Source organism: Pogoniulus pusillus, chromosome 20 (assembly GCF_015220805.1).
Source record: "Pogoniulus pusillus isolate bPogPus1 chromosome 20, bPogPus1.pri, whole genome shotgun sequence".
NCBI classification, from domain to species: Eukaryota; Metazoa; Chordata; class Aves; order Piciformes; family Lybiidae; genus Pogoniulus; species Pogoniulus pusillus.
The window spans coordinates 18,700,097-18,727,735 of record NC_087283.1 but is presented as its reverse complement, the minus strand read 5'-3'; the positions used below and the strand labels follow the sequence as shown (position 1 = coordinate 18,727,735).

Here is a 27,639-nt window from a genome sequence, read left to right as displayed (position 1 = left end):
TCATATAAAATTAACTTCCTACCTTCAGTAGCTACATCCTCGATTTTAACTTTGTGCTCATGAGCCATGTAGCCCAGTATGGAGAAAATTGCAAATCCTGAGATGAAGCTTGTGACACAGTTAATGGTACTAGTCAGCAAAGCATCCCTAATGATGGAGAGAAAGAGAGCTCAGTGAAGGAAAAAAAATGAACAATTCAAGAACTAGATGGGGATTTTCTTATAGCAACAGGAAGTAACCTGTGAAAATGCTGAATGTGTGATTCTCCTGACGATCAAAAGCTCAGATCAGCATACTGTGCTGGGAAATGACCTACTTCCATTTGCTGTTTTCATTTAAGACTGAGTTCTATTAAAAAAATCCACAAAGCTATATCAAATATTGTTATTCAAGAGCAACATCATTATCCTAGCAAGTGGCTGTAACATAGCAAGAGTGTCCTGAAGTGACAGATGCTTACTATTCATCTGTTGATGTGAACAGATAATAGAGGGAGCTGCTCTGAGATTAATGCAAAACTACTTGCTGGAGATAAATATTATTTATGAAGACTGCTATGGCAGGATTCTCAAACCTGATAATATTATCTGCAGAAAATAATCAGCACCTTAAAATTGCTCAGGGTTAAGTACAAAGCCTTCTGAAGTCATCCAAAGTAATTTTGGCTTTTGATCTGTAAAGCAGTTCAAATCTATATATTTTCATGTACCTTTTCACTTTAACTCCCCCCCCCCCCCCAGTCCTTCAGTTCACAATGTATTTATAATACATGTTCTTTCTGAATTTATGTTTCATGGGAAAATTAAAATTATGCTTGTTTTCATTCCAAAATGGAATGTTAACAAAACTTGAGCAGCTCTGGTTGAATTTCCATGGCGGTGATTCAGCAAAACACTTGCAAACTGACTTGATTTAAAGTGCATTCCTAAATTGGAGCTCAGCATAAAATATCAGAAATGTTATCCTAAAGCACAGAAACACTTTTGGAAACTGGAATCCTTCTGCTTTTCTTTCCTGGACCAATAAGATTTCATCCTGTGTTCACTGTTGCACTTAATGGTACTTTTGAAAGGCAAACACAAGCAGAGTTTACACAGCTGTCTAAAGTCCAAACCTAATCCCATTCTGTTTTGCTGTACAGCAGATATCTTGGCAGGTTCCTGTTACTAAAACTTCAGTAGGAAAGACAGTGTTTCAAGATTTGGGTTGGTTGCCATGTTTACAGGAGACTGACTGTCATTAATAAATGACTGAAGATAACGAGATAGCTTAGTTCTCAATCCAGCTGCATTAAAATAATAGCATTCTGAAGCAGTGATGAAAGAATAGGCTGTCTTACCTGTAACAGTTGTTGTCAAACTTATTGTAACTGGCAAATGCAATTAAAACACCAAACCCGGCTCCTAAGGAGTAAAATATCTGAGTAGCTGCATCAATCCACACCTGTGTAATGACACCAACATTATCAGTGTAAGTTCAGTCCAAAAGATACATGCAAGAAGTGTACAGAACACATGGCTTTTGAAGTAGGATCGTCGTTGATGCTTATGGGAGTGGAAGTGCTTCTCAGCCCCCATGAGGCATCACAGGTAGCACAGTCATGGTCTGGAATGGCTTAACTTGCAGTCCTAAGGGCCAAAGCAGTGGGCAAGTTCTTCATGCACACACTACTCCAACAGTGGAATGTACCACTGGAGTGTCTGCTTCTGAGCATTTACTGAGTACTGAAATGATTAGATGATTTTTCTCCTGGGTTACTGAAATACACTTGCAGTAATTTTTTTGTCCCAAGTTAGTTTGGAATGTACAATTAGAAACCCCAGAATAGCTAATGGGTCAAGAGTAATGGGACATTTGCTTTCCCATAAGACAGCTTTCTTCATTGAACTGTTAGTGCACTTTATATGATGCTTTCTTGTTTCAGAAGTTGAAGAATGACTGACATGCTGTGAACAGACCTATGCAGGTCATCTGTCACCTTCCACACAGGTATTATTCCTGTGATAGTCACTGAATGTAAGTTTAGATGCAGCTTGATCTTTTCAAGGCTTATTCACTAGAGAGCACGTTTTTAGTACTGTAACATTTTCTAAGTGACCCTTCAGCCAAACATCCACTCATTCAAGGTATGCAAACAGCAGTCAGAAGCAGTGCTACAATGCTGATCTCCTCAGTCAGAAGCCTTAAAATAGCCTGTCTTGGCTAGTGAGGGTTTCACTTACACAACTGCTAAACAGAGAAACTTATACATCTTCGACAAGGGTAATGAAACAAATTGAGTGAATAACACTCAACGTTTCTCAAAAGGTGGCCTTCAATGTTAAATCTGCCATGTGCTTAAGACTATGAAAAGCACTTCATCTCCTTCCATCTCTACAAGTCTGATGCAGTGTATCTACTCAGCAGCAGCTTTCTAACAGATATAAGCTTATGAGCTCTGTCTGTATCGGGATTTCAATGCTAAGCTTTTGCATTTGGCCCGGTGGAAAAAGAGAGAATGCCATATGAACACATTTATGCTAGTGAGCTCTTTTTTCTCTGAGTGTAGCTGGTTGATAGTTTCAGGTACTGCCTGCTAAGGGCTGTAAACCATTTACTGCATTCTGGATTTGTGGAGAAACTTAATTTTATGAACCATTAGTTAGTTAATTAGTTGAAAGATAGTACAAAGAACAATCTCTGATGTGTTTATTGCAAACCAGTGGATGATGGGCATAATTTTTACTTGAATTGTAATTCCTACAGGGCTTTCAGTATCAATAGTAAAACAGTCTTGTAAAATTAATAATTCCTTTTATATACCATATTATGTCATAATATTCTATATCAGCACAAAGATCAAGTGGGGTTGTGCTCTCTGGAGAGTGTTTCTGTGGATGAGAGTGCAGAAGGAGGGTTGCAGAGTCTTCTATATTTTTTTCTTGGGTTTTATAACTTCTTGTCATTTGTGTCATTAATGAAGTTCTTGACGCTTTTTTTAGAATATTTTTTCTTAAAAGGTATCTAAATCTCCATGCTGCTACCATAAGATGATTTTAGTGATTCTCTGTATCTTCTGTGTCTTGCTAGTGGAGCTATACTTGTGTTTCTCTTTTCTTACTATCTGAGCACTGTTAAACGTATGCTGAATTCCTCTTGATTAAAATAAGAGGCTAGTACCTGCTGCCTATGAAAGGGGTTATACACGTGCTTAAGTATCTGTTGAGTAAGTCTTGGGTCATAGTAATTATGATTAGGAAACCAATTGAGATGATCAAGATGAAGAGGAAAATAAAAATTCCTTTGGAAGTAAGACTAACTGCAAAACATTGCCTGTGTTACAACAAAGCAGGATGTGAGAGTGGGGCTGGTTGTTGTGCAGTTTCTTTCCTTGTTCTCTGGTCACTTCAGCTGAATGGTTTGATTGATGCATGGGCTAATGCATTGTATTGTACAGTATTGTCTTCACACGCATTGAAGATGAAAAAATAGAACCATTTTACAAGAGGTAGTCATCAGTCTTCCAGCCTTATTCATAGTTGTTTATGCCATTATAAACGTTGTGTAAGTTCTTTCTTGTGCACATGGGTTTAAAGAATTATTGTTCTTTGTGGAGAGGAAACATTTTGCACACCTCCAGATGGTATGTGATCTTAAGGAAACTTGTGAAGGTGTATGAAAGTATCTTCCTCACATCTGATCCAACTCTGCAGTTAACACTGATACTTTAGCAGAACAGAAGAGAAGCTGCTGTTTCACACAGATGTTTCATGTATCCATTCATACTGTTGAGACGAGTATTGTAGCTTTGTAGCTCCTGGACTTTCAGCAAGGCACATAGGTAGACGTTGGTCTGGTTAAGAGATCCCCAAGTGAGTATCTTTGTCTCCTTTCTAAAGAGATACCCTCTGAATTCAAAACTGAAAACAGGTGTCTCAGGGCTTGCTAGCTGCTGTGCAGTGTGAGGTAGACCTTGACAGTGATCAGGATGCTCCGAGGTTTTTTAGAGCAGTGGCAGGGCCCTCTGTTGGTCATTACTGTTTGTAACTTATTAATTTGTTACACTCAGTATTTGTGGGGAGAAGAGTCATAAATTAGAAGCATTCAGGGATGCATTTATGTAGAACTGAAGGAGTCTATTCTTTGAAGCCTGAAGACAAAGATTAAACACAAGCTTATTGCAGGAGCAATAAGTATCCCATCCTCTGAACAGGAGAAAGCCTGATGTGACATAACAGTCTGTGCAACTTCTTATATTTCATCTTGAGTCTTTTATTATTCTAGAGCAACTTTTTTGTTGTTGCTGTTGTCTGAAAAATGTAGTCTTAGAAACATAACTTTAGGCTCATCCACATAGCACCTGCAGAAATATTAAGCCAAGGACCAGTGCACGATATCCTTCCAAAAGCAGAAAACAGCTATGGAGGCCTAGGTTCTGAGCTGATGCAAGTTGGCACAGCTCCACAGACATCTGCTTCTAAGTCACAAACAGTAATGACCAACAGAGGGCCCTGCCACTGCTTTCCCAAAAACCCTTAGAGCATCCTCATTACTGTCAACAACAATTGGTGATTTTTTTTTTTCCCCCTAAACAGCACTTAACATCCGTAAGAAAAATGTAAGCACCTTCTTTCTTCACTCTTGTGTCCTTGTATTCGTATGTATGCACAAAAGTGATCTACTGAGGTGGCTTCTTGGTGACAAACCTGGATGGAAGTCCCATGTCTGATTTTTGTTTGTTGATTCCAAAATAGTGTGCAATGGAGTTTGACTTCTTGTGGTAACTTCTGTTGTTGAAGTTTCAAAAAAAATGTAATACTGCAAAATCTCCAGTTTCCAAAGTTGTCATGTTACAAACCTAAGAAAGGATCATTTTGCTGGAGTCTGTATTCCAACAGTCAAGATCTTTTTAATGATTCAGGAAATTCAAGGTAGAATGCATAGGAAATATGTAGTACAACTATGTCCAGTTGACAGGCATAGCTGAAAGCTGCAAATATTCAAGATAATCCATTTCTTTCTAGTAGAACGATTTTTTTAATTTTCAGTTTTGTAACCATTTGAGTGGCCTTGTGACCCATCCACAGAGATACCACTATCTTATTACTTATGGCATTTCTGAAATACCACAGTGGTAAGATCTCTCTTGCGTCGTCACATCATTGTTCTTTGTAGGTCTGAAATGCTGATAATTCCATGAAGTAGTGACTATACTTGCAGGTCTTGCTTTTAGAATGGATAATGTAATTCTTAGTTCCAAGATAACGCCACAAATGGAGTTGCTTTGGAGATATTTAGTGATATATTTAATAATAACATTTTGCAACATTGTTAAACGACACTGCAATGTACATTATTTTCAATACTGGCATAACACTGTGCTACTGAAAATCTCATGCATATGAAAGACTATTATTTGATTAGGTAAGTTAGTCCTGACTTAGCAAGGTTTTCATAGGCCAGGTCTTCTCTTCACTGGGTTAATTTCATGACAGAACAGTTTGGGTTCAGGCTGAGAACGTCCTGTTATAGTGTTGGAAAGTTAGATGATCAGGGCAGTGGGTTAGTGCTTATGCAGAAGCAGAAGTGTGCTTCTGATTTTCTGTTTTAATAACAAACCTAACAGGCTTAATAATAAGGGAATAAGAGCAGAAGAGTACACTTACTGTGGCTTCTTTTAATCTTCTGAAATCTATGTGCAGGTATGCATTTATTCCATTGTATGCACCAGGCAGGGTTATTCCATGTATTAACAAGACAAATAATACAACATAAGGCAAAGTGGCTGTTATCCAAACAACCTGCAGACAACAGAGATCCCCAAGGTTAATCAACTGTTACAGATGATTTTAGAATGTGTGAAAAATACAGCTGGCCCTCTCTTGATATTGTCCATTCAGTTCAGTGGAGAAACTCAGCAGGAGAGCTCGAGAAAATCAGGAGTATTTATGTACGTATGCTTACAGGTACAAGACAGTTTTGACTAACAGAAAAGTGCTTAGAAGTTACTGATGTGTATTAGACCACTGATTAGCTGTTAAACTATGTATTACTTACTAAACAAGTGCAGTCATTGCCTGATACTAGATGATACTTTGGAATGGTACAAAAAGATCTCAAATGTGTCCAACTCTGGAACATCTGTTGAGATGTTTTCTGAACTATGTCTAAGTAATTTCCAATGACTTTCATCAGATATGTTTCTTGTCATGGCATTTTAGATCAAAATCCACAGCATTTTAAACCACTGAAACCTTAGTACATTTGGCTAAGAACAGGAAGCACATTTAAGGCAACTTTAGTCTTTCAAAATACTTTCTGGATGAGACTGCTAAGGTTGAACACTATATTGTAATAAAACTTCCAATTAGAACATCACAGGAGGAAAGTGAAGTAAAGGGAACATGTATTTTCACTGTACATATCTGAAGGCCTCTCACATGGTTTGGTCCCTGAGGATCCCTCAGAAGCAGTGATTTAGTCTCTTGCTTTCTCAAATTAGGAGGCTTAAAAGAAGCAAAGAATGTAGTTGAGATAGAAGGACAATATTAGCTCTACCTTTCCTGAAGTCTTCACACCTTTCCACAGACTAAAGAAAAGAATGATTACCACCACCAAGAGGCAGAGAGAAAGTTGCCAGCGAGGCAAGCCAAGGTCGTGGATTCCACGGCTTTCGTGCAGGTGTAGAACTCCTCGCCTACGTACCAGATACAAGGAAACAAAGTATAGTTACTGGCGTGAAACAGCTTTTCCATCTCTTAACCCGTGGGCAGCAGAAATGGATGCTGCTCTACAGTAGTAGTTATCCTACTGACACTACTAGTAGTTGGTGAAATCATATATCTTGCTTCTTCCCACACCTTTATGGTCTCACTGGCCCATCAGTGTCTGTTTAGCACCACAGTGCCACAATGACAACATTCTCTCCTTCACTGGAAGAGTTTGGGGATTTTGGAGGTGCAAAAACGTTATCATCTTGTCAGCAAGTTACTATGCTAACTAACAAATGCCTTTATTTAGCTAACATATCAAGTACTTCCAAGAATTTTGAAGTATGTCTAAGGAGTCACTTCTAAAGGATCAGCTCCAAATGGCTTGAATATCTACAAATTGGCTAAGATATAAATAGCTATAGTCCTGGTCTCCTATGCTCCATCCCCTGTTCTGGTAGTTTTTAATGATTTAAAACTTAATGCAAATTGTAGATGGAAGATGCTAAAAGGACTGTCAGTGCACAGAGTGCAATCTATAGAAATTAAATTGCATACTCAATTTAGAAGGCAATTTGAAGCATGGTAATTGTGCCCAATTAAAAGGCTCTCCTACCTGCGTCTTCTGTGCTATATATTTGGACAACTGCAGTTCAGCTGTCATTGCTGCCAGTTCCCTTCAGAGGATAAATTGGATTGGTTCATTTCTCTGTGAAAGCTCAGGCTATCTGCATTAAGTAGTAGTGGATAGAATTCTTTTTGTACAGTTTTTCTATGCATCAGATGTTTTTGCTTCGCATACAGCTCTGCTTCAATTCAGCTGTTCTGTTTCTGTGACCTTTTGTGTCCACAATGGGTGTATCTACAGCTGTTTGATACGGTTTGTGGTACAAGCCCTTCAGACCTGAGCTGGCTTCATGCAGACGTAGCACCAGTGGCTCCTTGCTGTGAGGTTGTAACAGTGACTTCCACATAAAGTCAGCCCAGTTCACCAGGGTTAGCCTGGCTCACACCTAGTTCTGACATACATATATCTGCTGTCTGAGCTGCTTGGGTGCCTTTGGGCTCTTCATAAAGTGCTTCAGGTGTGGTGTCACTACAATGCATAAGGATAGCCTGGCTCCAAGAGAATGCTGTCCTATGGCCAAGAACACAGGAGCATGGATAGTGCTGAGCTAGCTGAGGTGCATTGCTACGTTCCCCATCCTAAGTGCTGAGGGTGCTTCAGAGGGATGTCAGCGACTCTGCCGCAGCCAGCTTGGATTCAACTGAGCGTGCTCACTACAGGTTTATGCGATGCTGTATTGTCTTCTGCCAACATCTTTGTGGTTTGGATTTTTCTGATAAGATATTTCAGCTCCCTCTTGTGTTGGAGAATGTACTCCAAAATAGGTTTTTGGAATCACTCATAGCAGGGTAATTTATCAGTGGCACCCTGGCAGGCCTGTAGTGAATGATTATTTGTACTGAGTACTGTACTGTATTTCTTTTTGACCCATGATAATCCTGAAATTGTGTGGCCACTAGGACTAAATCTTTCATTCACTGAGGATGTTTAACTCAACTCGTTGAAGTTGCATAATTCTCCCATTAACTTAGTAATTCTGATCTGCCCTGCAGTTTGTGGCACATTTCAGCACTGCACTCTTAAAAAGTAGATTTTTTTCCCCCCAAAATCTGTTTCTAAACCTCCTATAATGAGACTTGCAATTATAGGTCTAATGAATACAGAACTCCTGAAAAATGTTTGGAGATATATGGCAAAGTACTTAGAGCACTCTCCACTGCCCCAGCCCTTAGTCAGCAAGTTACACAGTCCAGCCATCTCAGTGGGCCATGTGCTGCCCTAAACAGGAGGATTATAAAAGAAGACCCCTAGCCTCTCCAAAGAAGCTATTGAGCTCTCAACAGTTTTACTGATTTCAGAAGAGCTGCATTGAAAGACACAAAGTTGCCAAAGAAAATCAACCACAGGAAGAGGTCCCTGTTCCAGAAGCTGAGGCTGACACATTCAAATGAATGCTCACTTTGTGGTTTGACATGCTGCTGGGTCCTTTACACGATGAGATAAATTCTTCAAAGTGATAGTTTCGATGAGCAAACACTTTCCCTAAAGGAAGCAGCACACAAAACACTGGTGGTGATACTGTGTCTGTACAGTGCTGTAGAGAATACCTGATGAGAAACAGGTGAATACAAGTAAATGGGTGTTTAGATGTGTGTGACATCTTCACTGACTTAGCCTCAACCAGCAGTGCAGGGGCAGATATTCCACAGAGAAAGGCTATACTTCTGATTACTAGGAGTTAAAATGCAAGGCAATAGAAGGGGAGGTGCTGCAGAGCTGACCTCAGTGGCTGTAGCTACTTCTCAGAGCCTAGTCCCACTATCCAGCTACACAAGACTCTGTGTGTAAAATTAAGCAGTTAGAATTCCTCCTACAAGTTAGTACAATGCAAGCCAGTTGCATAATGTGCAACTCCTGACATTTGCAGTATCTCATAAACTCCCTCTGCACCTTTTAAGTTGGCAAAGTCATTCTTCCAATCTTTGGGAGTGGCTACACAAGGACATATTGTAGTGTAAGAATCATTTCCATAAAGCTCTCCAAAGCCCAAGAACATGTGTATGCACTTACGTGGATTGTCATCTACTGTGCTTGCATTTAATTTCTCTTTGTGTAAGTAAGTAAATAGTCAACAAATGTGAAAATGTGAGCATACCTGAATAGTGAATTGCAAAGCTGCACAAGTGGGTATTTATGGAATAGCTGGTTTTATTTTGTGCACATAAATAATTGGCTAGAGCTGTTACTGTGGTCTCTGAAAATAAACAGCTGCTGTGCAACTTCATACTTGTCAGAAACATCTGACAACACAAGTCAAAAAGTAAGTACAGAATGTGTAAGGATGCAAATGTATTAGACATGGATTACAGATGTGTGAACAATGCACCCAAACACTTTGTAGCTATGCCTGTGCAGTTAACATGGAATTGAGACCTAAAGCAGCTTGTTCTTTGCTGTTTCAATCATGTGGCCATAAATTGTCCACATGAAGTATTTACTAATGTGCCTGATTCTAAGCCTGCTGAAATTGGAGGGGTTGTTCTGTTATGTTCAGGGAATTTTGTAAGGGTGAAGGTAAACAACTTGGCAAGAGTTGCTAATCTTTGATTCTGTGATCACTGTGAAGGATACCCAGATGACTGCTATGCGATTTCAGATCTGTCAGAAATGTTTGAAAGCTTCTCTTTCAATTAAGACGTGAAAGGCAGGTTAAGTCTAGATGTCAGGAAAGGTTATTAATTCTTACCAGCTGTATAATTGGTTAATAGGGTATGGATGTTGTATGAAGAAACACCTTAAAGAAGCTTCAGATGTATTCAGTGGAGGTTTGTTGTCCAGCAGAGTGGTGTACAATTGGAAACTGCTGATCATTCTTGGCACAAGCATAGAGTTTTTTTCTTACTAGATATGATTATATAAGGCTATCCACTCTCATTAGTTCTTGTTACCTGATTCTGTTTTTATAAGCATTTATAGGTACCTATTTATGTGCTCTTTTGCAGTGGTGTTTTCTCTCTTTTGTGAGGTTGCTTCACAGTTGTTTTATGAGGATAGGTTTCTGCATTGTCTTTTGGAACATACAGTGTGAATCAATCCATTTGACGTGATACTGAACTATGTAGACCCTTTGGTCTGTGGTGATATTTTTGGTGAAGACTTGCACTCCAAAGCACGAGTCTGTAAATCTATAGAAGAGGTCTTTGCTATATAGAGGGAGTTTTTTTTCAGGATATTCTTGGTTCACACAGTTTTTGTAAATTTATGTTTGTAAATATAATAGATGTAGACTGCTGTGACTGAATGTGCCTTTATTCCTTGTTAGGTAGCTTTTTCAGTTACTTACAGCTGGGCAGACTTCTGAATTCAGTAAATTTCCCTTACTGAATCTGAGAATTTATCTGTAAAAATGTGTGTTCTTTCCTATGCAGAAAGACAGACTGCACACCTGAGAAGAAACTCGATAGAGGAAAAGATAGCCATAGCTCAGTACATTTGTTGACAATTTCACTGTTTTATTTGACAATAGCCAGGATTTTTTCCTACAACAGATGATGATGTTATACAGGCACAGTGCCTCACAAGAAGAATAGGGCTTTTGTTCCTCCAAACTGGTATTTTTTAATTGTCAGTGCAAATGAAAGCAAGATGGCAACAAACTTTTCCCAGATGCAGGAATGAAGAGAACAAATATAAAATCTCCCTGTATTCAGATAAAGTATTGAAATGGGAGTGATATAGAGTACATGGGGGAAGCTTTTTTGCAGTGACACACTGGTGTTCTTTCAAAAAAACGAAATTATGATGACTTATTTTAACAACACTGAGAGGATAGGAGGTCCTTTACATTTTGTGTGGTTAATTCCAAACCACTGAGGAGAGATGTCATTCAAGTAATGCGTGTCTCCAAGGAAATGTGGAGGTGACATTTGATTGCTAACAGGATTTCTCTTTTGGCTGACTATTTCTGGCAAAAGGGCATCTGTTGTTATCACTGCTAAGTTTGCAGTGTACAAATACTTAATAATTTACTTTAACTGTCTCTAATGAAGTACTTTAGAACTCCCATTCCTGCTGTTGCAACTCTCCTGTTGATGTCAGTAGCACCTTTGCCTGAATTAAACCTGAATGACTGAAATCAGACTTACTTTCTAGAGTCTCTCATTCGACTAAGTGTAGAACTACTTCAGCCTGACTTATTGCCCAACTCTTAGAGCTTGAAAACAAGCCAAATGTTTGTTAAAAGTCTGTCCATCACTGCCTTGGCATCGAATTTGTGGTTTGAAGTGATTTTTTCCAAGTCTGAGGCTTAGAGGTTTCTCCCTGTTTTCCTTCCTTGCCAAATGAAAGATTTGGCCAAGATTCCTAGCAAGTTTTTCCTTCTCTCACTCAAATGGTAAAGGGTGAGAATCAGCATATTGCTGATGAAAGTATTAGATGAACTATCACATATACAATACTCCCACTGTTTCCTACAGTTTCTTCCTGTGATAGTGGAGATGCAGACAGTCAGCTCTGGCAGCTGTACGGTTTTAGTAAATAACCTACTCTAAACACAGCTTTATGTGAAGAAATCAAGTCCCAGGGAGAAGCATCTCCTTTTCTGAAGGGTAACTGCACACCTTTTGCTTTTGGTCTTCTTTGGAAGTACTTCTTTTTGTTTTCCAACTGCAGAATAGATCTTTGGTCTTGGCTCCCTGCTCACCAGAATACAAAAGTTTGCATATATTTTTTGATGTAAATATACAACCTAGAGAATCTGTAACACTTTTCATGTAGTCTTGAGACTACTACATAAGTGCTCATGTGCATTTAGCATCCTTAAGGAATTTTCCATACACTGCAGTGTATCCCAGTAGCATAAAGCCACAAGTTCTTGTTACACTAGTTACAGTAATTAAAAGCACAGCTCCAGATATGCCAAATTGGATGGTCTCCCATATGCCTTGGTAGTACTGAGAAGAATAATAGAACTTATTGTTACTTCCATTGGCAAAGTCACTTACATTCTGTGATATTCCTACAGTGGGCAGCACTGCTATTGCTGTTTGGAATCTCTGTTTTAATATTGCTAATTATTGTGCCTTGTGTGTAGAGGCTGGGCTTGCATAACTAGCCCATTGAAGTTTGAATGAAAAAGTTTGGTTTCCCTCTGATATAGAAGTAGCTGCTCTATTTCCTCGTTTCTCTGTATACCTGATCAAAGCTCAAAATATGAAATCTGCCATACTGCTGCCCCCAAAGTAACAATTTTTGTTATTACTAATACCTTGCTGCACTGGACAGGACTAGAAACCTTAAAGAACCCATAATCGTAGAATTTGGAAACCTGTCTTTGTGATGTTGTTGCTTAAACTATTCCTTGTCCACAGTATTCCTGATGATGGATCAATTATCTGCCCAGTTAATAATTTAGGATTTCTGGCTGTAACGAATAGGCTGACCTTTACCCAAACTACTGGATCAGGAACTGTTCTCCTCTGGAAAAGATGTGTAAGTTAATAAGTGGTTAGTGACTGCTGACCATGAATAATCAGGTGTGCTTCTTACATAGACACTTGGCTCAAGTTTGGCACGAGTGTAATACGGGATGTGGACACCTAATATTCTTAAAGGAATATTCAGCCTTTACTTGAAGGGGTTCTCAGAGGGAATGTAGCCAGTCAAGACCTTTACTTGAACTGTTACTTAACATCCTGCATCCAAAAACGGTGTGTTGTTTTGTAACATCACTACGCTGATGCAAGTTGGACATCATATTGCTACTTCTATATCCTAACCTGTTGCACACAATATGAAGCTTTATAATAAGAAGATACATCTCTTTCTGCTGTATAACACCCCTGGTGTTTAGGTATTTGGCTGTAAGACAAGAAACACTGTTCTTTGAATTGTCTGTCCCCACTAGGTTAGATCTGAACACTCTAAAACTTTGCACAAGTTTGGTTCCACACCTGAGCTGTACAGCTGGCTCGGTGACTGAATCTAAATACTGGATAAGTGAACACAACGCTCCTTGTGAATCCCTGGTTTTACAGCTAGAGAAACAGATGTTAAAGATCATGCAAGCAGTTGTTATTCTAATTTTTGCAATATAATCTAGTTGTTAGTAAGTACGGGGCCTAGGAACTGAATTACAGCCTCAAAAGTCAGGAATCAAAGCATAATGAAATATCAAAATTGCTTTTTATCTTTACCTTCTGAAACCTACACCCTGGATCTATTTCATGGGTAGGAAGGACCTCTGATATTCCAAGTTTCAATGTACACAGACTCACAAATTGAGCTGTTCCCAAGATCAGTGGAACTGAATCAGAACACTGATTCTATCTTAGTCTCACCCACTACAAACTCAAAATCATACCCCAAGCATGACATGGTGATGAAAAATACATATAACCACTTTAAATCATAAGGGAGCAAAGCAAGAACACAGAGACTTCATTTTGCTTTACTTAAACACAAGAACATTTTAAAGAGAACCTTTAACTGACTGCATACATATACAGACTTTTGCTATAAATTATGTGTCTTTATATTTGTGTTGCAAACACATATATTGTCTCTGTCAGGGCAGTAGATTGCCTGCACTCATGATTTACCATTTTAGTGGGTTCCATTGAACTCACACTGCAGTTGTCAAAGCACTGAATTTAGTTTACCCAAACCACTGACAACACTTTACATATCACTACTGATCTCTCACTGTGTTGTCTTTGAGAAGTAGCAGCCACAAATGTTGCAGTTATATAAACACAGACCTCATGATCCTTACTGTAGGCAGGCATAGTGTAACACACGCTAGGTGACTTATGGTAATGGTGGTGTCCCTTTGTTTCTACAGGGTTGGACTGTCCAGCACAGAAATTTAATTGACTGTTGAGATTAATTCAACAGCTGATTCAATTAGCCTCATGCCCATTCTCCTTTCTTTATCCTAATAAAATCCTGTTTTCTTCTGGAGGTCCATCAAACAACTACTGATACACAGATCTTTGCTATATAGTTCAGTTGTTCATTTACATGCCTCTTTGGTTTTGATTTCAAGCGTTTGAGTGTGTCTTAGCATGTCTTGACCAATACTGTAGAATAGTCTTTTGCACAGGAATTAGAAAAAGGCCATCTCTCTACAACTGTGGTGCCCTCCTCCTGCTCAGTGCTTCATCTCACTTAATTGAACTGTTGAAGCAACTGAGCAAACAGGTCTGATTTGAGATATCTCGCAGATGAAGAAACAGGCCAAGTCTATTGAGCAAATAATTATTTTAGAGCCTTGAAGTCAGTTCATTGTGGCATGCAGACATCTTTGCCAGAATACTGCTGTGTTGTCAAGCCTGGCAAAGTTTTTGCAAGCTGGGGAGGTACCTGAGGGAAGATTTACATCTTTTGTCCAGTGGTAAGCACTGCATTAGCACAGGAGAAACCAAAGCTTGCAGAGACAGGAGTTTTAATGACACAGGAAAACAGATCAACATTACAACAGCATTTTAACCTTAAGCTTTTGATGCCTGTTCTAGAGGCTATGTGCTAGGTGATTTTACTGTCCAGAGGAAGCACACTCAGACATAGAATTTGGAATAAATAGCAAAGTTAAGTCAACACTTACTCATAAAATTCAGCTGCAGGAGTGAGCTTGTACTTTGAGTATTTGGTACCATTGCCAAGCACTGATGCATTGAAGAGTTTGGGATCTGTACAATTTGGACTGTTCCAACTGTTGTGGCAGTTTGTCCAAGGGAGCTCAAATGTGAATGATGAAAACAGATAATACAGAGACCAAGCTATGATAACGTTGTAGTAGAAACCCACGTAGAGGGCTATGAGTATCACTGCATAGCCTACACCTAAGGACGAAAGAAAACTAGATTATGTATTGCTTTATGTGCAACAGTATATGCAAACACTTTGGTTGAACTCAACCGTACATGGCTGCAAATTTGAGATCTTCAGACCAATAAAAGGATTTTTTGACATTCAGATACGCAAATGCAGGCACAATCATTAACCTTAAAGCAAAAAAATTACATTCATGATTTTGGGCAATGACTGTCTTTTACGAAATCCATTTGTTTGCCTGAAAAGAAATCAGTGCAGCGTCAGTATTTGCTCATGTACAACTCCATTGCTAATTTACTTCTAAAGCAGAATATTGCAGTCCCATGTTAGGAGTGGAACTCAATTCTTCATAATGTCAGAACCCTTGGCAACTTGTCTTGGAAAAGTAAAGTTTGAGGCTTAAGTGAAGTTTCCCTGTGGCTCACGTTCCCACTCTGAGCTAGTCTGGAACAGACACCAATCCCTCTCCTGTTACTTTTCCCTTGTGAGTCTCCAGTCTGACTTCCATCAGCATGTAACTAGGTCCAGAACACACATTAAAGAGTCTGCGCTCTTCCACTTGGGGACTCTGAGTGGTTATTTGGCATGCCAGTAAATCCTGGTGACTATCGAGCTTGGGGCTAAATTGTGTGTGGACCTTCAGACCATTTTATAGTCTCCACAGGATTAGAGAATCCCCACTGTAAGCATTTTCTTTCAATTTTGAACATTTGTTTTGTGTTTTTCCCTACTCTAAAGTGTGCTTGAAGGGTCTCTTTAATGAGAGTGTGTGTTCTTGTCACAAACTGGACATTTTCCAGTGGTTTGGGAGGAAGCTTCGGTAGTTAAGTCAGAACACAGCAAAGGTTTGTTGTCAGAATTGTTCAGGAAGCTTGCTTTACCTTGACTTCTGTCATCCTCCTTCATTCTGCAGTATTGTTCTCTGAATCCTACCCCAGAGTCGTAGGTGTTGGATACGATGAGGTAGATACTACAGCTGCTTTATGACTGTCATCACTGTACTGTCCTAGCACCTAAGTGTAAACATTTGCCTCTAGTTTTTTTCAGTTTAATTTCTTTTGAGGCCTAGCAGTGGGAGATGGCTGGGCTTTTGTATTTTCTTGATAAAACTATTAATCCTTGGTTTCAAATTTGTGTGAGGAACAGATGATGACCCTGAAGAAGCTGGCAGTTCAAAGACTGCTGCATACACCAAAGTTACTCTGCACTTCAGGAGACTTCTAACAGGTAGACCAGTTCACTCAATCCTAACAAAAGGTTGTGAAAGTAAAGTTAAAACTGTGTCTTCAAGTTCTCAGGGTTTATATAAATCCAGTACATCTGTCACTAGAGTTTGAGTCTTAATTATGATCAATAGAGTGGAGCAGAGGGGAAAATCACCCAAAGGGCTAATTCTTAGAACTTATTTTAACATTCACGTTAATATTTAACAACTGAATGTTGTACTGAAATTGGATTATATCTGTTTTCAAAAAGCAGTTGTGGAACTTCTATCCTAGAGGACAACGATATTTAATACCAAGATTAAAACATACAGGATCAAGTATATATGAAATATCACTGCTCTGAAGTCATAAGAATGTTCAGGAGTTAATTTGTTTTCCCGTTTCTAAATCTACCTTTTCTTTAGAATTAGTGCTGCATCACCCACTCAAGCCTGGGAAGTGCAGAGATGGAAGCAGACTGTGTTGCAGAGGTTACAGGGAGTATTTTTTAATTGCATGAGAGGATCTCTTTGGAAGTAGAGTCCTTAGAATTCATAGCAGTAATATTCATGGCTAAAATTAGTACTACAGTGCTGTTCATCTAGAGAAGCTGTATATAAATTTGTGTAGACTCTGTACTTGTCACTTGAGTGAGATGTTTGAGTTATCCCAGAAATGACTTGAAAGAATTAGCAGTAAAATGTGTTTGTGTGTTATCCCAAGACTTGCCCAAAACATTAAAAGTGCTGAGTTTATTCTAGCACAGAGGTGCAAATACAACACAATGCCTATTACTGTTTGAGAATCAAATAACTTATGCTAGTCTATATCCTAGTAATAAGAACACTTAAAAATGAACAGCAATGCATGTTTAGTCCACCTTGAAAATGTCAGCTTAAAAACACAGCTGGAATGTCAACAAGACTATACATGAAATAAATTCTGTTTTCTTTTCTCATCATCTTTTCAATCCTGAAGTCAACAGATAGAACACCTCCAAGCACAATGGTATTTGTCTCAAACACTGAGATCCTTTAGGTCTAAATTTTGCAGTTAGGTTTTCAAAACCTTCTTTGCCATCTAAAGGTATTAGCTGCTACCAGCAGGAATTCTGATAGAGGAAGAGTCTTCAAGTTCTGGGGTATTAGGATAAATTCTGTCTCCTCTGAAGGGATTTTAAAAGGGCTAGGTAAATCTAAGTGGATGGCATATATATTAGCTTCCTTATATTTTATTATATCTCTAGTTTTGCTGTGAGCTTTGGGTTTGACTGATAACAAAAAGAACCTTGCAGTTTCCCTGTTATACAGCACTGGCCTCCTTGAAGAGGAAAACTGTATTTTGAGAAAGAAGACTAACATTTACTCAGTGTAACCTATATCCAAGCACCAGATCTGCCAAGTTGGGATTGCTATTGTTAAGCTCCTCAGCTTTTGACAGTGGCGGGATGAACATGATCTGAATTTTAAGCTTCTAAATTCAGCTAAGCTTGACTGGTTTCATTTCAGATAGCTCTGTGTTGAAAAGGCTGCTACCTCAGATTTTTAGATACAGTTGGGTGTAGATACCAAGGAATTTAGAGTTTTGGCTGGTAAGCAATGCTTAGGAAAATTCTAGAGGCTCCTTAACAAATACACTCTTTCAGCCAGGGAGATTGCTTTTATCTCTGATGTGCCAAGCACCCTGGTCCAAAACCTATCCTTAGCTATTTCTTTTTTGTAGAACAATTACATCTCAGTGTACAAGGCACCACTCCACAGCTTCTTATTCAGTGATGCTGGAGAGTTAATTCTAGTTGAAAACATTGAACAATAATAATAATAATGTTTGTGCTTTATTATGTGCTTTTCATTGCTGGATTTAAAACCCACATTACAAAATCACAATCACTGCTCTCATTTCATAGGCAGGAAAACTAAACTACAGAGCCACAGATAAATTGTGTGATGTTCAGGTCTAGTGGCTGAACTGCAGGGTTCACCATTGTTCCAGCCACTGTGGGACACTGACCTCTGCAAAGAAAACTCCACACAATAAACTGGAGTCAGTGGTTTTCTTAGTCTCTGGGAGAGGCAGGGTTGAACTGACCTGGATGAGATTTGGTGTTCCTAAATGTTTGTATTGTCAACTCCTTGCTCTACCTAGAGATACCCCAGTTCTTCCCAGCCCCTGACATCCAGGGGAAAGGGAGGACAGATATAAACTGCTCCTGCACGTTGCTCTTGGCTGCATTCCTCAACAGTCACCCTGAAGATGGTTTTGGAGTTATTTTCATTTTGTGCTCCAAAAATACTTCTGGTTTCAAGGGTTGGAGAAAGGTCACCAAATACCATACTGTCTGTGAAAAGATGAGAGACCTTTGCTTTGTTTGTGATCATAAGTGTGTGGCACCCTCACAGTACTGTTCAAGTGAGCAGAGGGACCACTTACCTTTGAAAACTGGGCAGATTTTCCACACAGTGGCAGCCCCTTCTCGGTTATACTGTCCCAGTGCTAATTCCATATAGAACAGGGGCATTCCAGCAATGATTAAAAAGAGAATATAGGGAATAAGAAAAGCACCTGGAAAGAGAATAGTTAGACATTGTAATCTATGTTTGGGCAACACTTGGCTTTCTATTACTTACTTAATACTGGCTACAGTCAAAGTCTCTACCTTTGGGAAGTTGAAAGGAAATACCAGCAAGGAAGAACCCATGTTCTCTTGTCCCTTTCCTGTATTTTTGTTAAGGTCTCAGAGACAGAACCCCTGTAGAGAACTGTAAGTCTTGTATGTGAGGTTTGTGTCTGGTTTAGTAATTTGAACACTTCCCTTGCTAAAGGAAGCAGTTTTGCATTGCTTCCCAATGTACCAACTTTTATAAAAGTTTACACACACCTTCTCTAAGTTGAACAAACTGCATGCTTAAAAAGTGCTTCTGAAACTACTGTTGTGCTTTTCACAGTCTGAATAGTTGTTGCAACTTAAACCTTTCATGTTAGCTTTTCACAGGTATTAGTAGTATAAGCTGCCTAGCACGAGTGTTCAGAGAGAGGATTTTGAGCATATACTAGAGAATATGAATGGAAAAACAAACTCTGTTCTCTTAGTCATTCCACAAATCCACTTCTAAAAGTAACATGCTGTAACATAATGCTGTAAGGATAACATAGTCAGAGATAAGTCCTAGATTTAGGCATTTTAAAGTTTGTAATCTTTCAATGAAAGAGCCACAAGATATACCAACAGAAATAAAGAACAGCTTAAAGCTGTGAGAATGTATCCTAAAAGCTGCAGTGTTTTGACTGGGGCCAAGAATTGTCTTATTCACTATGTTTGTAAGGAGCATAGTGTGACTACAACATGCATTCACAAAAGTTGCTACTGTACCAAGGGTATATGTATTAATAATATGCCAGTATTGTTGATAAGCTGCTTTCTATGATCATCAGGGTGAACTGTCATGTGTTTGAATCTTGTAGAGAGAAATTTATATTCAAAAGCCACTTGATAGCCTGCAGTTCTGAGCTTTGTGCAGTTCTCAAACATGCTTGGCTGAAACAGTCTGGGGTACCTGATTTTGCTTTAACTCTATGTACTATCTAGAAAAACTATTTTAGGTGGTTTCAGTGTCAGATTCCTTGTAAGTGACAGCCTTTTATGTGCTGTGTTTGTCTTGCTTCGATAGTATTACAGTGTATGGAGCTGACTCACCAACCTAGCTTGTTGGGAGGTATGGAGTTTGCAGAGAGTGCTGTTTGACTAACTTTAATGTGAAGAGACTGGAAAACATGATGCCACAAATGGAATAAATTCGTGTGAGAGAAAATTAATCCTGGAGATGGGTAGTGGACATACCTATTAAATGTTAGTTTAAACTCAGTGGTTTTTAAGTATGACTAACAGCATGATGAACTGTGAAGTGTACTGTACTTAGGCACACTTGCTTAAGCGTCATTTATTTGGCTGCGAGTCATTCCAGGCTCTAGTTAAAGGAGGTTTCTTTCTTTTTTTTTCCCTTCCCCCGCCCTGCCCCCGCAAGGCATTAGTAAATGTGGTGTCATTTGCAGCAAAGAGCAGTTACAGTATAGCAGGGTGGCTTTTCAGGTAACTAAATGATTGAAGTATTTTGAAATTGAGATAAATCTCTAAGTAAGGGTGCTTAGTCACATGAAGTTGACTTTATGTTTTGGAAACTTCTGGAAACTTCTTGTTTAGTAGCTTTTGCTTTGGTGAAAAAACAGCCCCCCAGAATTAGGTATTTCTAAATATCTAGCTATTTTCTCTTCTCTTTTTTAGCCAATATCCAGAATCAAGCTTGCTGGTGATCACTGAACCTTTTCTGAGATCATGGCCACTTCAAAGGAAAATAAATGATGGTCAAAGTATCATTCAAATTGCAGCTAACCAGGACAGTATGCAAATGCTTGTAAACAGGGTATGTGTGATACATAACCTCACTTAGTGATTGCATGAGGGCTCCATTGTAGGACTATCTCTTTTCAGTGGTGCTGACAGGACAAGCGGTAACAGGCACCAACTTGAACATAGGAAGTTCCATCTAAACATAAGGAGGAATTTCTTTACTTTGAGGGTGGGAGAGCACTGGAACAGACTGCCTAGAGAGGTGGTGGAGTCTTCAGTTCTGGAGTATTTAAAGCCCACCTAGGCATCATCCTGTAGAATCTGCTGTAGGTGAACCTGCTCTGGCAAGTGGGTTGGACTCGATCTCCCTTCCAACCCCTATCATAGAATGCCTTAGGTTGCGTGAGACCTCAGAGATCATCTCGTACAACCTCCCCACCGTGGGCAGGGATGCCTCTCAATTAGACTCAACTGCTCAAGGCCTCAGTTCAGATGCTCAAGACCTCATTTTCCAGACTGGCCTTGAATATCCCCAGGGAGGAGGCATCCACAGTCTCACTTAGGCAGCCTGTTTCAAAGTCCCACCACCCTCATACTGAATCATTCTGTGATTCTGTGATGAGTTTGTGTATGAACAGAGGTGTTTTATGGCAGGAGACCTCATACTGTCTTGCATGTGTCAGTGTCCTGTGGGCAAGGGAGGAGGGAAACTGATGTTAAGGTGGACCTCTTGCTTTAGGTCCAGTGGTGTCAATGTGAGCATCCTACCAGATTTCTCTGAAGGAGCAGCCTCACTGTTAATGCCTATCTGTCTTATGATGTCAAAATGTGTTAGGAAGTGATGTGATGGCAGCTCTGTCACTCCCACCTGTGCTGCTGGCCACAGAAGCTAGTGTGCTTTAGTTGCCTGAATCTAAGGGGCCAGCTGGGTTTGCTTAGCCCAGACAGCTGAACTCTGAGGGAGCACACAGTTTGGCTAACACTTCAGACTAGCTGGCCAAGATCTACCTACCTCAGAGAGCTGAGGGAATGTAGTCTGTGGGATGGCTGTGTTGGCAGTAACATACGGGTAGCACTCAAGGGAATTCCACTCCTCCACTGAGTGGCAGGATGGGACTGAGCAAGCAGCTGCATTCCACAGAGCAAAACTGGTCTCAGCAGTCCCTTATGGTTCCTGATTTCCCTTTAGAACTAAAAATCTGAAGATATTAACATCTGTATTACAGCCCTGGCACAAGAGCCAGTATACTTGTCTTGCTGCTGAGTCACATGCAGCTCACTGGCCACAGGCTAGACTTGGACTGTAGCAAATTGCTGTATCTCTCTGTTAACAGATTTCATGGGATCTGCATACATCCCGTAAGGCGTGTGCCTGGAGTTGAGACAACCTTGTGTCTTATGCAAAACTAGAGGAGGTCAAACCCTCAGCTTCCACAAGAACCATCTGTGTGAAACTTCAAGTGGAAACTTACACAGAAGGTTTTTTAAAAAGAAACCAACTATTACATGTAATTAATGAAGGACAAAGTAGAAGGCAGGGTTTGCATTCCTGTATTCGGTGCCAGAACAACTTCTTAATTTTGGTCTAACAGAATCCACACAAAGAATGCTTCCTCCCTCTGTTCTTCAGCATTCACAGCATCCTAGGGGGTGTGAAGCAAAAAGGAATATGGCTCTAAATACTGCTCTTGGTCCTACAGGGAGGTCTCCTCTTGCTTTTAAATACCAGGAAGAAAGAAGCATTAATTTACTAATGACTGAAAAAAGATCATTTAAACAGCTGCTGTTATCCCAGAAGGATTTTTTGCTGCACATAAAAGAAGCAGGCCAGGCCAGAGGTAGTTGAAACGACTTTGAACTATTTGTGCTTGTTAGCCTTCTGCCTTGGTTACCATGGCTATTCAGTCAAAATGTTAACTGGCAGCAATGTCTGCTAAAACAACAAACTTTGAGCAAATAATACAGTATATTTTCAAATATGAGTGCTTCCAGTATTTGTTCAGGAAAAGGGTCTAAAAACAAAGGTCTCCCAACTGGTGCACCAAAACATAAGCCAGTCTCCATGTCTGATCAACATTGTTTTTCTTTCATACAGTATAAATAGGACTTCAAACACTATCGGCAAACAGTTGATAGAATGAAATACATGTGCTTGAGCAACATGAGTGGAAGCTCTAATCTGTGGAGAATATTGTGAATGAAAAAGGATGTCCCTGATGCAGAGGTCTTGAATCTAGACTGTACAAGATCAGTAATGGGAGAGGCAGGAACATCGGTTCGGGTTCTGCAGCAGACTGGCTACCAGCTGGCTTGTACAAAGGCATTTCTGAAGCAGGCAAGCTTGATCCTGCTGCAGACTCCTGGGAAGAAGAGGGTGGAAGGGCACACTTTTACTGACAGAGATTTAAACCAGCAAGGGTCTGCATAGTACAGCATAGACAAGTGAGAGATACAGAGGAGCATGGTATAACCCCAACATCAAGGCCAAGTGTATGATTATAACAGCAGCTGTGTAATGATGCTGAGCCCAGCCAGCAATAGATTCTGATAGTCAAAAATAAGATTTTTCTGCAGAAGAGATCACATGACATACTATAAAAACTTCAGCAGCACTTTGCACACATAAAATCCTCCAAGTATACCATAAAATCTTCCAAGTATGCAACCTCTTTCATGGAAAGTATTTCTGAATCATAAACTTGGTGGAGCTATACTATGGTGAGTGACATGTTTCTTTTGAAACCCTTATATTTAGCTACTCCCTCTAACAAACTGCTGCTAGATTTCAACCTGTTTATATTTCTTCTCTCAATTTGGGCTCAGAGCCTTCATTTTTTCCAGAATTCCAATTTTAATAGTGTTCTTTTCAGTCAAAAGAAAATAAAAACAAATACTTGGCAGAAACATTCAATCCTGTCCATGGGCTGATACCAAATTAACCCTACATTTTTTTTTTGTTTTTGTTTTGAGCACTTAACTTGCTACTGCCTTGAAATCACTTAAAGTGACTTCAAGTGCACTGGATTTATAAGATGGTCAGTGGCTTGTAATAGTGAGGATTACCCCAGCCCTTCCATGCAAACTCAGTCATCTCTTTGGCTTTTTGTTACAAGAGTAATGAGCCAGAGAAACCCATTAGTAGCTATTTTGAACACATTAATGGGAGTTAAATACACCAAGCCACTCAGCATGATTCATTCATAAATAGCCTCTAAGTCATTGGCCAAGGTTCTGCTTACATAAATTAATCACAGAAACATCCAGATTGGAAAAGACCCTCGGGATCACCAAGTCCAACCTATAACCCTACTCTACAAGATTCACCTTAAACTGTATTCCTAAAAAGCACATCCAAATGACCCTTAAACTCATCCAGAGTTGGTGGCTGCACCACCTCCCTGGGCAGCTCATTCCAGTGCCTGACCACTCTCTCTGTGAAAAACTTTTTCATAATGTCCACTTTAAACCTACCCAGTCTCAGCTTGAGGCCATTCCATCTTGTTCTGTTTCCAGTTACCTGTGAGAAGAGACAAGCACCATCCTCTCCACAATGTCCCTTCAGGTAGTTGTAGACGGCAATAAGATCTCCCCTCAGCCTCCTCTTCCTCAAACTAAACAGCCCCAGCTCCTCATAAGATTTCTTCTCTAGGTCCTTCACCAGCTGCTTTGCCTTCCTCTGACCTAATCTAGCACCTCCACATCTCTCTTGTATTGTGGTGCCCAAAACTGAACACAACACTTGAGGTGTGGCCTCACCAAAGCTGAGATCGTGAGGACAATCACCTCCCCACTCCTACTGGCCACAGCATTTTTAGTACAAGCCAGGATGCCATTGGCCTTCTTGGCTGCCCGGGCACACTGCTGGCTCATATTCAGCTGCCTGTCTATTACAACTCCCAGATCCCGTTTTGCCAGGCAGCTCTCCAGCCACACTGCCCTAAAATCACTCCACTAATGTTGGCCCATTGATCTATCCTATCCAGGTCCCTCTGAAGAGCCTGTCTACCCTCATTCAAATCAACACCACCACCTAACTTGGTGTCATCTGCAAACTTACTGATGCCATTCTCTATGCCTGAATCAAGGTCACCAGTAAAGATGTTGAAAAGAAGAGGTCCCAACACAGATCCCTGAGGAACACCACTAGTGACCAACTGCCAACTGGATTTAACTCCATCACAGGGACATATAAGAAAAGAACCCTGGCCTTTGCTGTTTGATAGGAAATTAAAGAATAAATAGAGATATGATGGTTGGTTCAAGGTGGCCAGTGTGGCAGTGGGAGTTCTGGAGGTTTATGGGGGGCTGCTCCTCCTCTCACTGCTGCTAGTGTAGGAAATGTAAGTTGTTCCTATCTTTTGCCATGAGGGTGACCATAGAAAGTCTAAAAGTCTGCTTCACAAGGTTGCAGTGATAGCTGCATGATTTTTCATCATGCCTTATAGCAGAGGTACTACTGAAGCTGGCCTCTTTGCTTTTAAATAAGTTAATTAGCACCTAGGTGAGTTTGACAGTACTTTGTAATTTGTGACCGTGTGCAGATCTAATTACTAACGTTCCTGCCTAAATCCATCTTGTGGAATTTGTGCCTTTTTTTTTTTCACTACCTGACTGATTTAACTAAGAAATGAATAAATGAGCTGCAACACAGAGCCAGCTTTTAGGCTATTCTATTGTGCTATTTATTAAATTCCTACTGCTAACATTCAATAGAACAGGGTTAGTAGGAGTGGTAGTATCATTTTCTGGAGCTGCTAACACCATTGGGAACAAAGCAGCAATCTTTCTAGTTCACAGGTTCTTTGGAAGATGCTGGTCAGGGGAAGTGCATAGAACTGGACTGCCAGTTCAGACTGCAGGTACCTAGCTGGAGAATGCTGCTGCTTCACAACAGACACGACTGTAAGGTTAAGAGGTGCTAAACTAAGAGGAAAAAATACTATTCTATAATTTTATTAATAGGAGTGTTCTATTCGTGTTTTTCCCCACCCTTGCAGTTATTGGGGGTGACACAAGGATATATTCACCTGCAACTGCATATCAACAAAACCACCCATGTAAGGTGTAGGCTGCACTTGAGATGTGCAAAATCAGGTGTCTGTCAAAATGTGCCTCATTTATTGGTGGCAGAACGTCCATGGCTAAAGATAGCTCTGAATCAAGGCATCAAAAGCTATCTGCTGTGAGGTATTTGCTATGGATCAAGATAAGCAGGTTTTGCTGGATTCCAGCAATAGAAAATCTGCAGTAACATAACCACATGGGAAAATTCTTCAGTACGTATATTTCAAGGAAACATTAACGATGTACAGAGTATAGCCATGTGCATGAGAGGAAATACTACTTAATCATCTTAAGCTGTCTCTTAATTGTGGGGAAGGCCTTGCTTGGTGCCAGGGAAATTTTGGCAACTAGTTTTACTTTGTTCAGATATGGACTGTTAGTCTTAGTTTTTTTCCTCAGAGAGCTTCTGTGTTCACTTACATTTGTTTAGCTTACAGATGACTGAAGACAAAAGTGAATGCTTTAAAAATTCATGGAACCATCTAATTCTGATGGCAGGACAGCCTGTCAGATACTTTCTGTCTAACATATACCAGAGTTTCAAACAGGAAAATTTACAGTCCTGATTTGAATATGCTAGCCAAATCTTCAGCTTTTTTGCTTCTCGATACGTAGGTTAATAACTTTTCTGTTATAACAAATAGGTTTTGTCTGTTTTGTTTTGTGAAAAGAATAATAACCTGAATATACCTGGTATTGGCCTCTGGTAGTGCCTTCCCTGAAAAATTAAAATCCCCTTCACACTGAGTTTGCTTAAGCACTGCAGTCAAATATTTCACCATTCTTAATCTGAAGAGACCTAGTGAACTAAGCTAATACACCATAATAGTGATTCCTGCTTTCCTCTCTCCTTGCAGGTGAGAACTCTTGGTGTAGCAGGCTCATACATTGGCAGGTTGAAGAGTTATGTCAGCACTTTTTGTACCCACATTGTGTTACTGTACCTACTTTCTGAGCTGTGCATTACTAGGTCAGGAATATCAAGTTTATATCCCTGGCATGTTCTTCCACCTACTAGAAAAGAGCCTGGGGTGAATCCTGTAAATTTCTGTTCCTCATTTAGGCAGTTATAGTCTTTGCATTGGTCCCTCTGCTCTAACGTTCTCTGGATTGCCCTTATTGGATCTGCTCACTGTCCTGCATACATTGTACAGGGTACACAGAGACTCGTGTCACAGAATCAACCAGGTTGGAAAAGACCTCTAAGATTGAGTTCAGATGATCACCTAACCCTTCTAATTAACTAACACATGACACTAAGTGTCTCATCCAGCCTCCTCTTAAGCACCTCCAGGGATGGTGACTCCACCACCTCCCTGGCAGCCCATTCCAATGCCAATCACTCTTGCTGTGAAGAACTTCTTCCTAACCTCCAGCCTAAACCTACCCTGGCATAGTTTGAGGCTGTGTCCTCTTGTTCTGTCACTGGGTACCTGGGAGAAGAGACCAAACCCTGCCTGGCTAAAGCCTCCTTTCAGGTAGTTGTAGAGAACAATAAGATCTCTCTTGAGCCTCCTCTTCTCCAGGCTGAACAAGCCCAGCTCCCTCAGCAGCTCCTCATAGGTTTGTGCTCTAGCTCCTTCACCAGCCTTGTTGCCCTTCTCTAGACACGTTCAAGCAACTCAACATCTTTCTTAAACTGAGTGGCCCAGAAGTGGACACAATACTCGAGGTGTGGCCTAACCAGTGCTGAGTAGAGAGGCAGAATGAGTTCTCTGATTCTGCTGGCCACACTATTCCTGACACAGGCCTGGATGCCATTGGCCGTCTTGGCCACCTGGGCACACTGCTGGCTCATGTTCTGTCTCACTGGCTGTTGACCAGTACCTGCAAGTGCCTCTCTGCCTGGCTGCTCTCCAGCCACTCTGTCTCCAGCCTGTAGTAGTGCTGCTTTGGGTTGTTGTGGCCAAAGTGCAGAACCTGGCACTTGGACTT

General features: G+C 40.2%; 1 protein-coding gene across 1 annotated transcript in view; it reads right to left on the bottom strand.

Moving 5' to 3' along the window:
* SLC6A2 (solute carrier family 6 member 2) overlaps positions 1-27,639 on the bottom strand; it is a 59,514-nt gene that overhangs the window by 17,116 nt on the left and 14,759 nt on the right. Inside the window, exons 2-7 of the mRNA XM_064160408.1 lie at positions 18,726-18,857; positions 14,861-15,098; positions 6,538-6,676; positions 5,646-5,780; positions 1,340-1,443; positions 23-147 (exon numbers count right to left, since the gene is read on the bottom strand). Of these exons, the coding sequence (XP_064016478.1) occupies positions 23-147; positions 1,340-1,443; positions 5,646-5,780; positions 6,538-6,676; positions 14,861-15,098; positions 18,726-18,857 (873 nt within the window). The remainder of the gene's footprint in view (positions 1-22; positions 148-1,339; positions 1,444-5,645; positions 5,781-6,537; positions 6,677-14,860; positions 15,099-18,725; positions 18,858-27,639) is intronic.